Source organism: Euwallacea fornicatus, chromosome 4 (assembly GCF_040115645.1).
Source record: "Euwallacea fornicatus isolate EFF26 chromosome 4, ASM4011564v1, whole genome shotgun sequence".
NCBI lineage: Eukaryota > Metazoa > Arthropoda > Insecta > Coleoptera > Curculionidae > Euwallacea > Euwallacea fornicatus.
In genome coordinates, this window is record NC_089544.1 from 2,230,948 (window position 1) to 2,243,625 (window position 12,678).

At 36.1% G+C, this 12,678-nt stretch overlaps 1 protein-coding gene across 2 annotated transcripts in view; it reads left to right on the forward strand.

Moving 5' to 3' along the window:
* Positions 1 to 12,678, forward strand: part of dally (division abnormally delayed protein) — a 134,026-nt gene that overhangs the window by 86,007 nt on the left and 35,341 nt on the right. For both annotated transcript variants that reach the window (XM_066302982.1, XM_066302981.1), the window contains one exon: positions 1,539 to 2,296. In XM_066302982.1, coding sequence (XP_066159079.1) covers positions 1,539 to 2,296 — 758 coding nt within the window. The remainder of the gene's footprint in view (positions 1 to 1,538; positions 2,297 to 12,678) is intronic.

A 12,678-nucleotide genomic window follows, 5' to 3' on the forward strand; every position in this document is an offset into this window, starting at 1 on the left:
TGTAATCTCTTAACGGTTATTGTGTATAGAAATAAAAAATAGTACCATGATCCCTAAGGCCTTATTTTAATTGTGCAACATTTTAGCTTTATGTTTTAATAAACTGAAAAATATCGTCTTTCCTATTTTGTTTTCGTTTTCATTCGACGATGAGTTATTAATATCTAGGAAACTCCATTAATTAAAAATTTATTTAAACCTTATATTCTAGAGAAAATCGGAGCTTTTATGTTTATTTTCTTTTCAAGCTCAGGTCGTAATTTTATTGACTAAAGGCAAGAATATCGATAGACTTGAAAAATTTATTTGCTGAACGAAGTGAAAAACAAAACGTCTCTTTCGGCGATTGAAGAGCGACCTATTATTGTTAACTTATACAGGATGTCCCCCGAATATGGGCCTCTATTCGTATCTTGAAAACTATGACTAGGAAAAAGTTAGAATTTCGATGCGTTACTAAACCAAAAAACTACTGATTAAAATATTTACGTGAATATGCTATTACAGGTTATACCGGCGATAAATGTCAACTGGCTTATTTTGAATGGAGCGCACTGTATATTATGTCGAATTTCGATTCTGCGGAACATTATGAATATTTTTAATGTGTAATGTGTGGCACCTAAATTGAATGAAGTGACTGTTTTCTGATATTGATAGTTTAAACTCTTTTTTAATATTATTACTAAAAATGATCTATTATGCGTTTGAGAACTTTTCGTGATAGCTCTGTTTTTTCTCAATATCGAATACCAAATATACGACATGTTCTGCTTAATACTTTGTTACGTTCACCATAAATAATAAATATATTGATATCATCTTAATCTAACATGTTTTTTTAAATAAAATGGAAACGGATAGGTTTAAATATATAAACAATTGAATTGTAAGTAGTACTTATTTTTTTATGTTAAATAGGTCTTCGTTGAAAAATTAAGAGGTTTCTTGGTAAAAAAAAACGACAGGTTTTATAATTTTTGAATGAAAATTTTGAGCCACCTGTTCAACACCCTACATGAAAACGCACAATTTAACTCACTGACCAACAGGGATAGAAGGCTCGCATTCGTGAGATACCCTGTATAGCTATTACAACTTCTAGAAACAACTTGAATGAACTTAATCTACATTTCAAAGGAAACGAACACACAAGGACAAATTTTATTATAAAGTTTCCTGCTAGTTCGGTTCGTCACAAATATGTAGGGAGCGACGAACACAAAAGCTAATATAAATTCTTTTAATCGCAAAAAGGATTATATTTAAAACAGCTACACTGTTAAGTAAAATAAACAAAAATATGCTCGCTTAAAGTGATTTTAAAATTCATTTCAAGAAATATTCATCGAGAAATTTAGAGAACTGAAGAATGATAATAACCATGATACCGCGAGATGCAAATTAACACGTCGCAACCGTGAAACATAATTTCTGCAACGTTCATAAGCTCAGGTAGCGACATGCAACATAGCATCATTCACTCACATCAATCTAGTCTTAGCCCTCAGTTCCTAACAATTCTGTTCCTCTTCCAGATCACGTCAGGGAGCTGACTCAGATATCAGAAAACAAGACGCTGGTGATGTTCTCTCAGTTGTACCGCAACATGCCCTTGCTGTCGAAAGAAGTCCTCCACATTCTCTACCGCGATATTCGAGAATACATCCGAATAGAACCTCAGAAAGACAAACCAGCGACTGGTCCCGAAGACATCGTAAGAACGGTGGAACGTTTCTTCACCGACCTCTTTCCAGTGGCGTTTCTGGCGCAATTAAACGAACCCACCAAAGGAGATTTCAACGATAGGTACAAGCAGTGTTTGAAGGAGAACATGGAGGAGATCTCCCCCTTCGGCAATTTCCCGAAAGAAATCGCTAATTCCTTGTCGAAAAGTTTGGAGGCGACGCGTTTACTATTGCAAGCTTTTGATATAGGAATGGAAGTGCTGAACACGACTGATAAATTAATCATTAGCGACCACACGGGGGGAAGTACCGAGTGCCATTCTGCTTTGTTGAAAATGATGTATTGTTCTAAATGTCAGGGATTCCGGAATAGCAAACCCTGCTCGGGATATTGTCTCAATGTTCTAAGGGGCTGCACCAGTAAATACGTTGCTGAATTAGATTTGCCTTGGAGTAGTTACGTGGAAGGCATCGAGAGTTTAGTTAATGCGATAAAAAGGACTTCTAATTCGGACGTTAACGTCGATATGGCCATTAGGAATTTGGAATCACAGATCCCTGCGGCTATTATGCATTTAATGGAAAGGCAAGCTGAGATTGTCAAAAAGGTAAGTAATTAGTTTCCGATTTGGACCCGTTCCGAGCTGAAATTTTTTCTTGTTCAATTTATTTAAATACATAAAATATAACATTCGAGCAATAAGCGTATTAAGCAGACACAAATAGAGGTGAAAAGAGGGAGAAACGTTGCAAGTTGCTTTAGCTTGAACTGTCCATTAAAGGTTTAAACAGGGTTACGTCTCTTACATTACCGTTTCGGTCCACTCGTTGTTGGCTTTTCATTGTGATTTTGTTTAGCGCTGGTCGAAATAAAGTTTTTTCGAGAGAATAATCTTTGCAGTCTTGTCCTCGGGCGGCTAAATAAATAAATTATATACAGGGTCACCCAGAAACAGTGGTGCAGATGAGTATTGGGTGTTAGAGAGTATAAAAATATGACGGTGAAGCTACTTGCCTCAAATTGAAGTCGTTCGTTTTCATTCTATAAGGTGTCAGAGTATTTTCTTTTTTTTTTATAAATTGGAAACAAATGTCACAATTCTTGATTCACACACTAAAAATTCTCACTATGGGGCCAGAAGAGGACATCTTCGTCTCAATGATGGAGGATCTAGAGACAGACGACGAATGTATCTCTGAAGCACCGGGGGCGAATGATCAATTCATGGACTTCTGTGGAATGGGAAGCTGTTTCCATACCATTTTACACGGTCGTTGAAAATTTCATGCCAAGAGATAGGCAACCCAGAATTGATTTCTGCAGTTCGTAACTCCAAAATCTGAATTTTGCCTCGAAGATTTTATTTTAATTTTTCATTAATAAAATTAATCGAAAAAAACCGTTGCAGTTGCCAAATTGACAATTACCTACTGCGGCAGACGCTGGCTAATGTATATCAATTCAAACCAATTGCGGTTTGCATTATCGAAATGATCCCATTAGTGAATTTAAATAATAAGCGTTTTGTTAAAGAAACGCGTAATACATAACAAAATAAACAAATATTCTTTTTCATTATCGCGTGTTTACACTATCGAGCAGTTACGATATGACGAGTTGAGTGCGCGATTATTGTTTAGGGTTGTTTCTGAATTCTCACTCTCGAGGTAATTTTGGTTTCTTGGTAGGACGAGGACAATACAATGGCGTAATAGCGGACTTTCTTAAGATTAGAATGACAATGGAGAACAAACCGAAACGTTGAAGTCTCAAAAAAAAAACAACCAATGCGCCAAGCTCCAAACAGCGACTCTAAACAAGTTATTTTCCCAGCTGTAAAACGACCCCTCCGTGCAAAAATCCGTAATTTATTATATTGTTTGTGAGCAGTAGGTCGTTTGGGTTCATCTTTTGAAAAAATATTTTCATGTTCGTTCAGGCGTTTGCCATTATTTTCACTGTCAAAATATCCATGGAATCATTCAGCAGGCTGACGTTGATATCAGTACCACATCGACACACTGGCCCTTAACGAGTCGGAACTGAGCATTGTAACCTTTGGAAAGTTTTATCAATATAATTGCTTATCTATGCTGTGTCCAATTACTATATTTTCTTTGGAAAACTTGCTGACAATGCAGTAGCTCACCCCCAATAAAAAATATCCTTTGCCCTTTACGGTCACTGGAAAATATTTCCAATATACTTTCCAGGCTTATCAAATACAGGCAGCCGGGTCTTTGCGGAACTCTGTAATTTAACAACGTAAACCTCAAAAGACTCGTAAGATGGGTGGGTTCTTTGATTACAAAAGAATATTTTACTCTGGATATCGCTCGTTAAAAATAAGATACGTTTTGCCGAAGTATGATAGTTTTTGATGTACGTTCAAGTCGCACTTATGTATCTCCATTGATGTCCATAATATTCCAGGTGTAGCGCTACATGTCTAGGTGCTCTTGAGTTATGTTAGTCATCCAGCAAGGTGTTAAATCATTCTCGACTTAATACCATTAACATGCATAGTAATTTGCGATGCAAATTGCCTCCACTGTTTTCTTGTTTTCTTTGCTACGTTGATAACCCAAAGCGTTTTCCCACTAGACCCGGCATTTTGAAGTCCTACTTATTAACCGTGATTTATTGTAGGTTTAAAAGTTCGTTTTATTTCTACCCTTTCCATTCAAAAGTACTATTGCAAGCAACCTGAAGAAATGTTGTCAAACATTAATTGAAACTATTTGTTTTATTCTACCTACATTGTGTGGGTATCGATCGAGAACGCTCATGGTTTTAATGGAACTTAACTCTTTTAAACGAATGGACTTTAAAAGAGTTTCCTTGAACGTTCTTTTGCGAATTTCTTATCCGTTATTAACGTCGGGAATTTAATTGCGTTTGCAAAAGTAACTTTGAAAACTCTGGTAATAAAGGATTCTTCTATGTGAAAGACAATGTTGTTTACGGGTGTGGCGAGAGCATTTTAATTTGTTACCAAGCTACAAGATGTTTTCAAGTTTAAAAATTTTTCTCGATATTTTCCCTTAAGCTAACCAAATGTCCAATTCAAACTTGACAGAACTTAGGGCGTTTATAACTACGCAGGCGCAGCAGGTACCGAAAATCTGTATACTAATATGGAGCGTGAAGTGATGGCGTGAGAAAGTAGAAGAGGGCGTGGAAGTGGAACTACTGTCAGCCTGTAGATTTTTATCACCATCTGAGAGGTAATCACCTTGAAAATTCAACACCCCGCATCTCAGCCAAGAAGCATTTTTTTGTTCGATAAAAATTTATATTGTGTTTTGGATGTAGAGGCCCTAAAATTAAACATTTTTCCGCACCTTGTACTGGGCGGTCCGCTCTTTTGTATCAGGACTTTAAAAGTCGATAGAAAAACTTATTTTAAGAAGGAAATTTCATATCAAGATGGGCCCGTAAATTAAAAGGCCCGTCACTTTGCCTGCACGACTCCCCGACTTAACCTGCTGGACTTTTTCGTTTGGGGATTTTTAAAGGGACAAGCGTATGCAAATCCTGTGGAAACGATGGAAGAACTTATTGGATGAATTAGAGATGCGTGCGCTGAATTGAGAAATTATAATTTAGTTGGGGCTCTCCGATCCATTTAGATGTCAGCGTGAATTATGTGTGCAACAAAATTGTTCATATCTGAACGCCTACTTTAAATTAAGTGAATTTCTGTAACTGTTTTTGAGTTTTAATTATGCAATACGTATCATTAACAATTATAAAGCTTACCGTTCATATGAGCGATGTTTTTAATTAAAATTATCTTCTATCTAGCAAAAAAACAAATTTAACACACAACGGAGCCACACACGAAAAAATGTCACGTGACATTTTTCGTAGAAAATGAATTACTCATTTAGGAAAAAATTGAAATGTGATTTGAGACAGGACCATATTAGTGATTTATTGAATTTTATGGTAGTAAAACCCCACAACTCCGGGACTGGTTGCTCGTGGGTCGTGATGTTATTACTGAATAGGGCAGCATACAGTGTGATGCCGTACACCAAATTTGGTTTAAACATCTCCAGAGGTTGAAGCATTATAAAAAATAATCGAAGTTTTTTTTAAGTTTTCAACGCCCAGCATCTTTAAAACAAAGCGTTTATGGCCCTATGTTGATATGAAATTTCCTTTGTAAAATAATTTTTTCTATCGACCGTTAAAAGTCCTGCTACAAAAAAATGGACCACCCCGTATATATATTAGCATTTGCGTTGAGCAATAATGCTACCTATAAATAGCCTCCTGATATTACTGCAAATGTCGGCTATTAAGACTTACTCAAGCTTTAGATCAAACACAGCATCAGCTGTAGACTATACATTCCATTATAGCTATCTAATAAATCACATAGAACACACAACCACCAAGCATTAAAAGTACATAATTCTCGTATTCGGTCTGATTAAATGGGCTAACGTATCGATCACATGCGAGATTACAAAAATGATGACAAATTGTGGATTCTATGTACAACGGCATACTAGCGAATATCAAAGGTTTAAGAGGGATTTAGATCTGGATCACGGTTAAAACCATGTCTGGAAAAATTCCCGTTTGCGTGCTTTTAAATTTCCGTGTTAGGGCTGGATTATCCAGGTTTTAAAATCAAAAACAGACTCTTGAATTTTATTTCAAAGAGGACAATCAGACTTCTGGCAAAGGGATATTTGTGTAATTAATATGTAGTGTACAGTTAGCCTTTTCCTATTAACAATTGTAAGGATTTTGCCATATGACATTTAGGTAACGAGAAAACGTGTGTGGGATTTTTTAGATGACCTAAATACACGATATTTTTATGAGTTTTGCAGAACTGCCGTAGTTCAGTGAGTTAAGCAGCAGCTTAATTGTTTTGGAAATTGTGGATTTTCGGTTCAAATCCGCTCACCTCCCACTTTCTTTTTTTTAATTTAATAATTATTTCATGTTCATTTTTTGTGTGGTTTTTAATACTCTAACTCGTACACGATAATTCAAGTCGTCTCTGGAAGTTATAGTAGCTATGCAGGGTGTCCCACGGACATGAGCCTCTCTCCGTATCTTGCAAACCACGACTAGGAAAAAGTTATGGTTTGAGTGTCACACTAAAGTGGAGGTGATCTATTGATTAAAAATATTTTCATGAAAATACCAGTTCCGGTTACGCCGGAAACGAACGTCAACTCGCTTATTTGAAATGAAACACCCTGTGTATTATATTAAATCTCGATTTTGCGGGACATTATGAACATTTTTCCTGCACAAATTTGCTCAGAAAGTATTAGTTTTTCATTCTTGTGGTGGATATCATAATAGTTCATTTTTTGTGACTCAAAAAGTTACTTTTTTTTATTTAAAAGTTCTATGTTTCAACCGTTTTTTTCGAAACGTTTTCAAATATTTTCCTTATTTCTTTAATTGTCTATAAAACTGTGTTGGCCTTCCAGAAATTCATAATTTGCTTCATCAAGGCATGCCAAACAGTCTTGTAACTAATTAAGTTCCAGCAGAGCTCTGCAAGTGTTAAAAAAGTCGCAAAAACCAAAATAAATCAAAAACAGTTGAGAATCTGTAGCATGTTGTATAGTGAAATTTGTGTTTATTCCCAATACAGCGCCCATTTATCCTAAAGAAACTTCCACGTTCCATTTGAAAAAATGAAGTGATGGTCAATTTCCGGTGGAACCGGAAATCATGTTAGATTGAATATTTTTACGTTGCAGGTTTTTTCCAGGAAAGAAAAATATCAACTTGAAAAAAACATTAATCTTGTAATTTGCCACGTTCGGATTGTGTCAGCTCCCATAGGCGGACCCTCTATACGACCCAACTTGCCTCAGCGGTAATAAACAAGCAGATATTCGTTCATAATATAGTAGAAAATGTGTCACGAATGGTGAGAAAAGGAGAGTTATCGAATTTTACCTTTCTTTGTGCTGCATGGATACCCGCGACCGCATACATGCCAAATCATACAGAACGTCTAGATAGGAACCAATAATTAATTCAAGCCGCTATATGTTTTACCCATCGAGCATACTTCACTTAGTTATACGGTTCAATAAATAAAAAGCGATAATGCAAAGTTAAATCTTGAGCGTTTTCCGTAGGTGTAACCTCAAACTAACTCGGCCATGGAAAAAATTAAAATTTTTAAATTATTGTTTGTGACTTATTAACAATAATTTCCTCTCAAACGTAAAGCATGGTTAATATAATTAATTGATTAAATTTATTAGTCAGTCTCTGGCCTTGTAGTTCGTTTGGTAACTTCAAAGCGAACGAGACCGCTCGACGGGCTATGGGGCTTATAGCCAATAACAAAAAAAGAACTATGAATAAACTGGACCACGTGTTGAATTTATTTAAATAGCAAATAATGTAACGGATTACATAAGGTTTGAGCAAAGTTAACAGGACTGGCATTGAAATATCGAGTACGTGGATTTGGAACGCAACATTCTTGTTTCTTGTATGAAACACATTTAACCACGATGACCGCTGGAAAATGCAAAAAAGATGTTTTTTAACTTTCTCTAATGGTTCTCTGATGTTCGCGGAATGCAACGGCTAAAGATCGTAAAATCTCTCGAGGATTTTATTCAAATTAATGCGATGTTTCTGCATTAGTCACCACTTCGTGTGTGTAAAATCTCACGAAAGAATCAAGTAGTAGTTCAGATTAGAGCATAAGAAACGGCAAAAATCTCAGGGATAGCTATACAAGTAGTTTGAAATTTAATCCATATAAGCTCATTCGGAAAATTGTCAAATTGAAGGTAAAAAAGTTCATACATTAAATAATTCATTTCTCGAACGTAAAAACCTATTCCGTCATTTCTTTTTTAAGTTGCTCCCATGCCAGATAAAGCCGACCCCTAAAACCGGGTTATACATTGATATTAGAATTTGCCGGGATACGGGAACATTATCGTTATGCCTAATGCCTTTTAGGGCGAATAAACCTCCAACAGTTTAAAATGAAAAGATCATTTGTGTGGCGAACAACGAATATTAATATTGGCAATGTTGTGCGGAACGAGTATCCATAAAGGCCGTTTTGTCTCTGCTTCATCTTATTAAACCTAAATTTAGTTTCTAGAGATCAACCGTTGTTCTTTTGTTTAAACATGAAAAGAGGACTGATTTTGTGGGGTGATAATGAAGCGTAATGTGCAACTCATTTGGGTTAGAGATAAAAGTTGACGAAAGTCCAACAATGAAGCTTTGGTGACGTGGCGACTGAAGCTTAAGCAGACACAATAAAGTAGGCATCGATCGTCGGTGGAAATGTCAACTTTAGGGCCAAGGGATGGTGTCTGCGAATGAGAAGTGGCAACGCCAATTTCGAAAACTTAATAGTATATAGGGTGTCCGAGAAACAACGGTACAGATGAGTGTTGGCTGATAGTAAATTAGTCGATCAAGTACTTGACCCGCTTGGGAAACGCATTACTTCGTTTTTCGGAGAATGTTTTTCTGGTCTTAAGGCGGTGTTCCCACATCAAAGAGTTAGTCAGGGTGAGGTACTTCGGTAAGGCGCAGGTGGCACTATCTATGAGCTACCTTGAGATAGATATTTTAAATGAATTATGTCACATAATATTTATACACAGGGTCATTCACTGTGGGTGTCCTATTTAAAGTTCACGGGGTTCTAATATAGATAGAGATCTGAAATTTTGTATGTCGACGTAATGGAGTTTGATCTATTCAATTAAATTATCATTTCGAGGTTCCAGATCAATGTGTAACTGAAAAAACTTTGTTGTTTTAAATGGAACATCCTGTAATTTATTACATTCTCGAGTTGCTCGGAAGATTTATATACCAGATTACGTATCATATGCCATAGCTATGATGATCCTTTTCCGAAATTAAAATTTTTTTGGGTGATTTGGCAACAAACAGCCCTAAATTGAAAACCGTATATTTTTCCAACAATTACAGCTAGAGGGCTGAAACTTGAGCTGCGGACTCTTATTAGTTCTCTGTATTTTGCAGTGTTATGAATTTTTTGAATTTACATATAGAGCATGGGAAAATGAGTGCGACATCCGAATGATATAAATCCTAATCAAGCCAACTAATAAGTGGTACCTTTTATTGTCAAATATTTAAATTTTTGCAAATATCTCAAAAACGACTGAAAATGATTATATCAATGTATAATAATTGCCGATATAGAATTTATTGATCTTTCAGATGCCATCCAAAAATATAAGATGTTCTGTTTAAGATTATGATTTAACATTCATCTGTGTATATATTTCTGATATCGCACTAATTTTCCCACGCCTTGTATGTAAATCCAAAAAATGTATAATAATACAAGATGGACGTAATTAATAAGAGTTTGCATCTCCAATTTCAGCTCTCTAGCTGTGATAGTTGAAAAGAAAGCGCTTTTCAATTTTTAAAGCTGTTTGCTGCCAAATCAGTAAAAAAAAATTATTTCAAAAGCGTATCACCATAGCTATGGCATGTGACACATAAACTGGGGTTTAAATCTTCTGGGAAATTCGAAAATGTAATAAAATACAGGGTGTGCCATTTAAAATAGCAAAGTTGCTGTCAGTTACACATATGTAGATCTGGCAATCTCGTGATGATATCGTTATTTTAGTTGAACCGATCAAAATCCATTACACCAGCATCCAAAACTCCAGATCTCTAGCTATATTAGAATCTCGTAAATTTTTAAAAGGACCCTCATCGTGAATCGCCTTGTATGCCATGGTTATTTACCCAACTCGTTCGTTAAAAGTGTACTAGGATCGAAAAGTGATACGAAATTGAAAATTTTAAGTTAAGTTAACTTCGACGTGCACTATTTTATAGAAATATTTTCAACTTCCTGTCACTTCCAGTTTAATCGGAAATAGCTGTCAACTTGCTCATTTCAAATAGGGTCTCTAGTATATTTTGTTATTTTTAGATTTTACGTAATATTTCAAACACGTATTCTGTATAATGTCCTATATTTAGCCTTTATCGTTTTTGAGATATTCGACTTCGAATTAAAAACGTGCCTCTGTAATGATCAATTTTAAAGTCCCGTGTTTCCGCAGGTATGAAAGACATAATCTTCCTATTTCGCAGAGTGTCAATACATAGTCTTAGTGTTATATAGGGAGTCCAAAATTAAGCTCCTAACATTCATATTTTTGAAGTTGCAAAAGTAAATTTTTTAAAGTGAAGCACTCTATAAACTTGGGCAGTGCCAAGTAGAGAATGTAATTTTCTATCAAACTGTATCAAGATGGCCCATACCTATTAAAAACCATTTTCGAAATAATTATGTTTTATTACGTGAAACTAGTAGTAGTGCAATAGTACATGCTCGATTCGGTAAATTTTTTAATAATTTTTCAAATTCTTTTAATATCTGTCATCTGTGATAGGGCGACGCATCGTTTATTTTTCCACCATCAACTGCGCCATATTGAGATCCTGCAAAATATTAAGATTATCTCTTTAATAGCTGCCGAGATATGTAATTTTAAAATTGGTAATTACGGGGGCATGTTTTTAATTTAAGATTAAATATCTCAAAAGTGGTAAGGGCTAGATACAGAAAATTATGCAGAAAATGTGCCTGAAATATCACGCAGAATCTAAAAAATATATATGCTGGGGTCCCATTTAAAGTAAGCATGTTGACAGCTATTTCCGGTTAAACCGGAAATGACAGGAAGTTGTGCATATTTTTAAAAAGTAGTACACGACGAAGTTAACTTTACGCTCAATTTTCAAGTTCGTATCACTTTCAGGTCCCAGTAAACTTTTGATAAATGGGTTGGGTGAATAACCCTGTATATATAGCAAGGAGTGCCGGGTATTCGCATGCCGTTGCTGTAACACGGGGAGGAAGTGCAGTAAGTGAACGTTAATCCCGCAACCCCCATAATAAGTTTCTGAATTAGCCTGACAAATAAATAACCGGTGTGTTGCTCCTCGATATCGAACGCAATACAGAATCCCCGTAGAGCACTCGTAACTTCATATCCCAACAACATAATAAAGTTTTATTTACTAGTCTCAATTAGCAAAACCCAGTTTTCCCCTGAAGTATATTCCATTTATTGCACTAGAAGATGGCTAGACACCAGCAGGAATAATTTATGTGGCTTTGATAAAAAGTGATTGTGGTAGACTATATATTCTTACGGCACATCCGAACGATCGATGATTTATGGGAATCCGATTCTTACTTGAATTGAAAATTGCAGATACGTATATAGAGAAACTTTGCGAGGTTGTCTTCTCTTTTTTGGTCTCAGCGGGGAGCTTGGCTGGGAATTTATGGGCTCTGTGGGGACAATTATTATTAAAATAATGAAATTTCATAGCTTTTTACGATAACGTGTGCCTCAAAAACGAAGCGCCTTTTCGGGGACTACTAAACGACGCTGGGTGGGGAACCGCGACGGGCAAAATGTCTAAAGGACCGAAACTTGAAAATCGAAAGAAACTCAATGGTACAGATTTACTCGAATGAGAGTTGAATCGTTAAGTTTTGACGGACCACACTTCCGTCTCAGTAACTCACACCGATGTAAGGGGACGAGGCCAGAGAGCAAAATGCTAATTATGTGCCAAGGATAGTTCGAATTGTGGGCAGCTGTTACGAACAGATTCCTGATCCGTCCGTAGCGATTCTCTTCTACGAAAGCGCTGTTTATTGGGCCCAGACACCCTATTTCGCAACAATACTCGTATTGTGGAGAAGGACGGTGCCGAGCGTGAAATTATTTTACTTTTTTATTTAAAATAACCATTCCACCGTTTATAACGCTAATAAACAAACCCTAATCTCTAACTATCGACGTATTGCCACATTTAATGCAATGCTCTACCTACATCTTTTATGTTGTCCCTCTTCAGACGATGCCATAAATTTACACCTCGCCGTCATCTCTCCAACCAACTTATTACTACACCGGATCAGATAAGGATCGAAATCTCGTC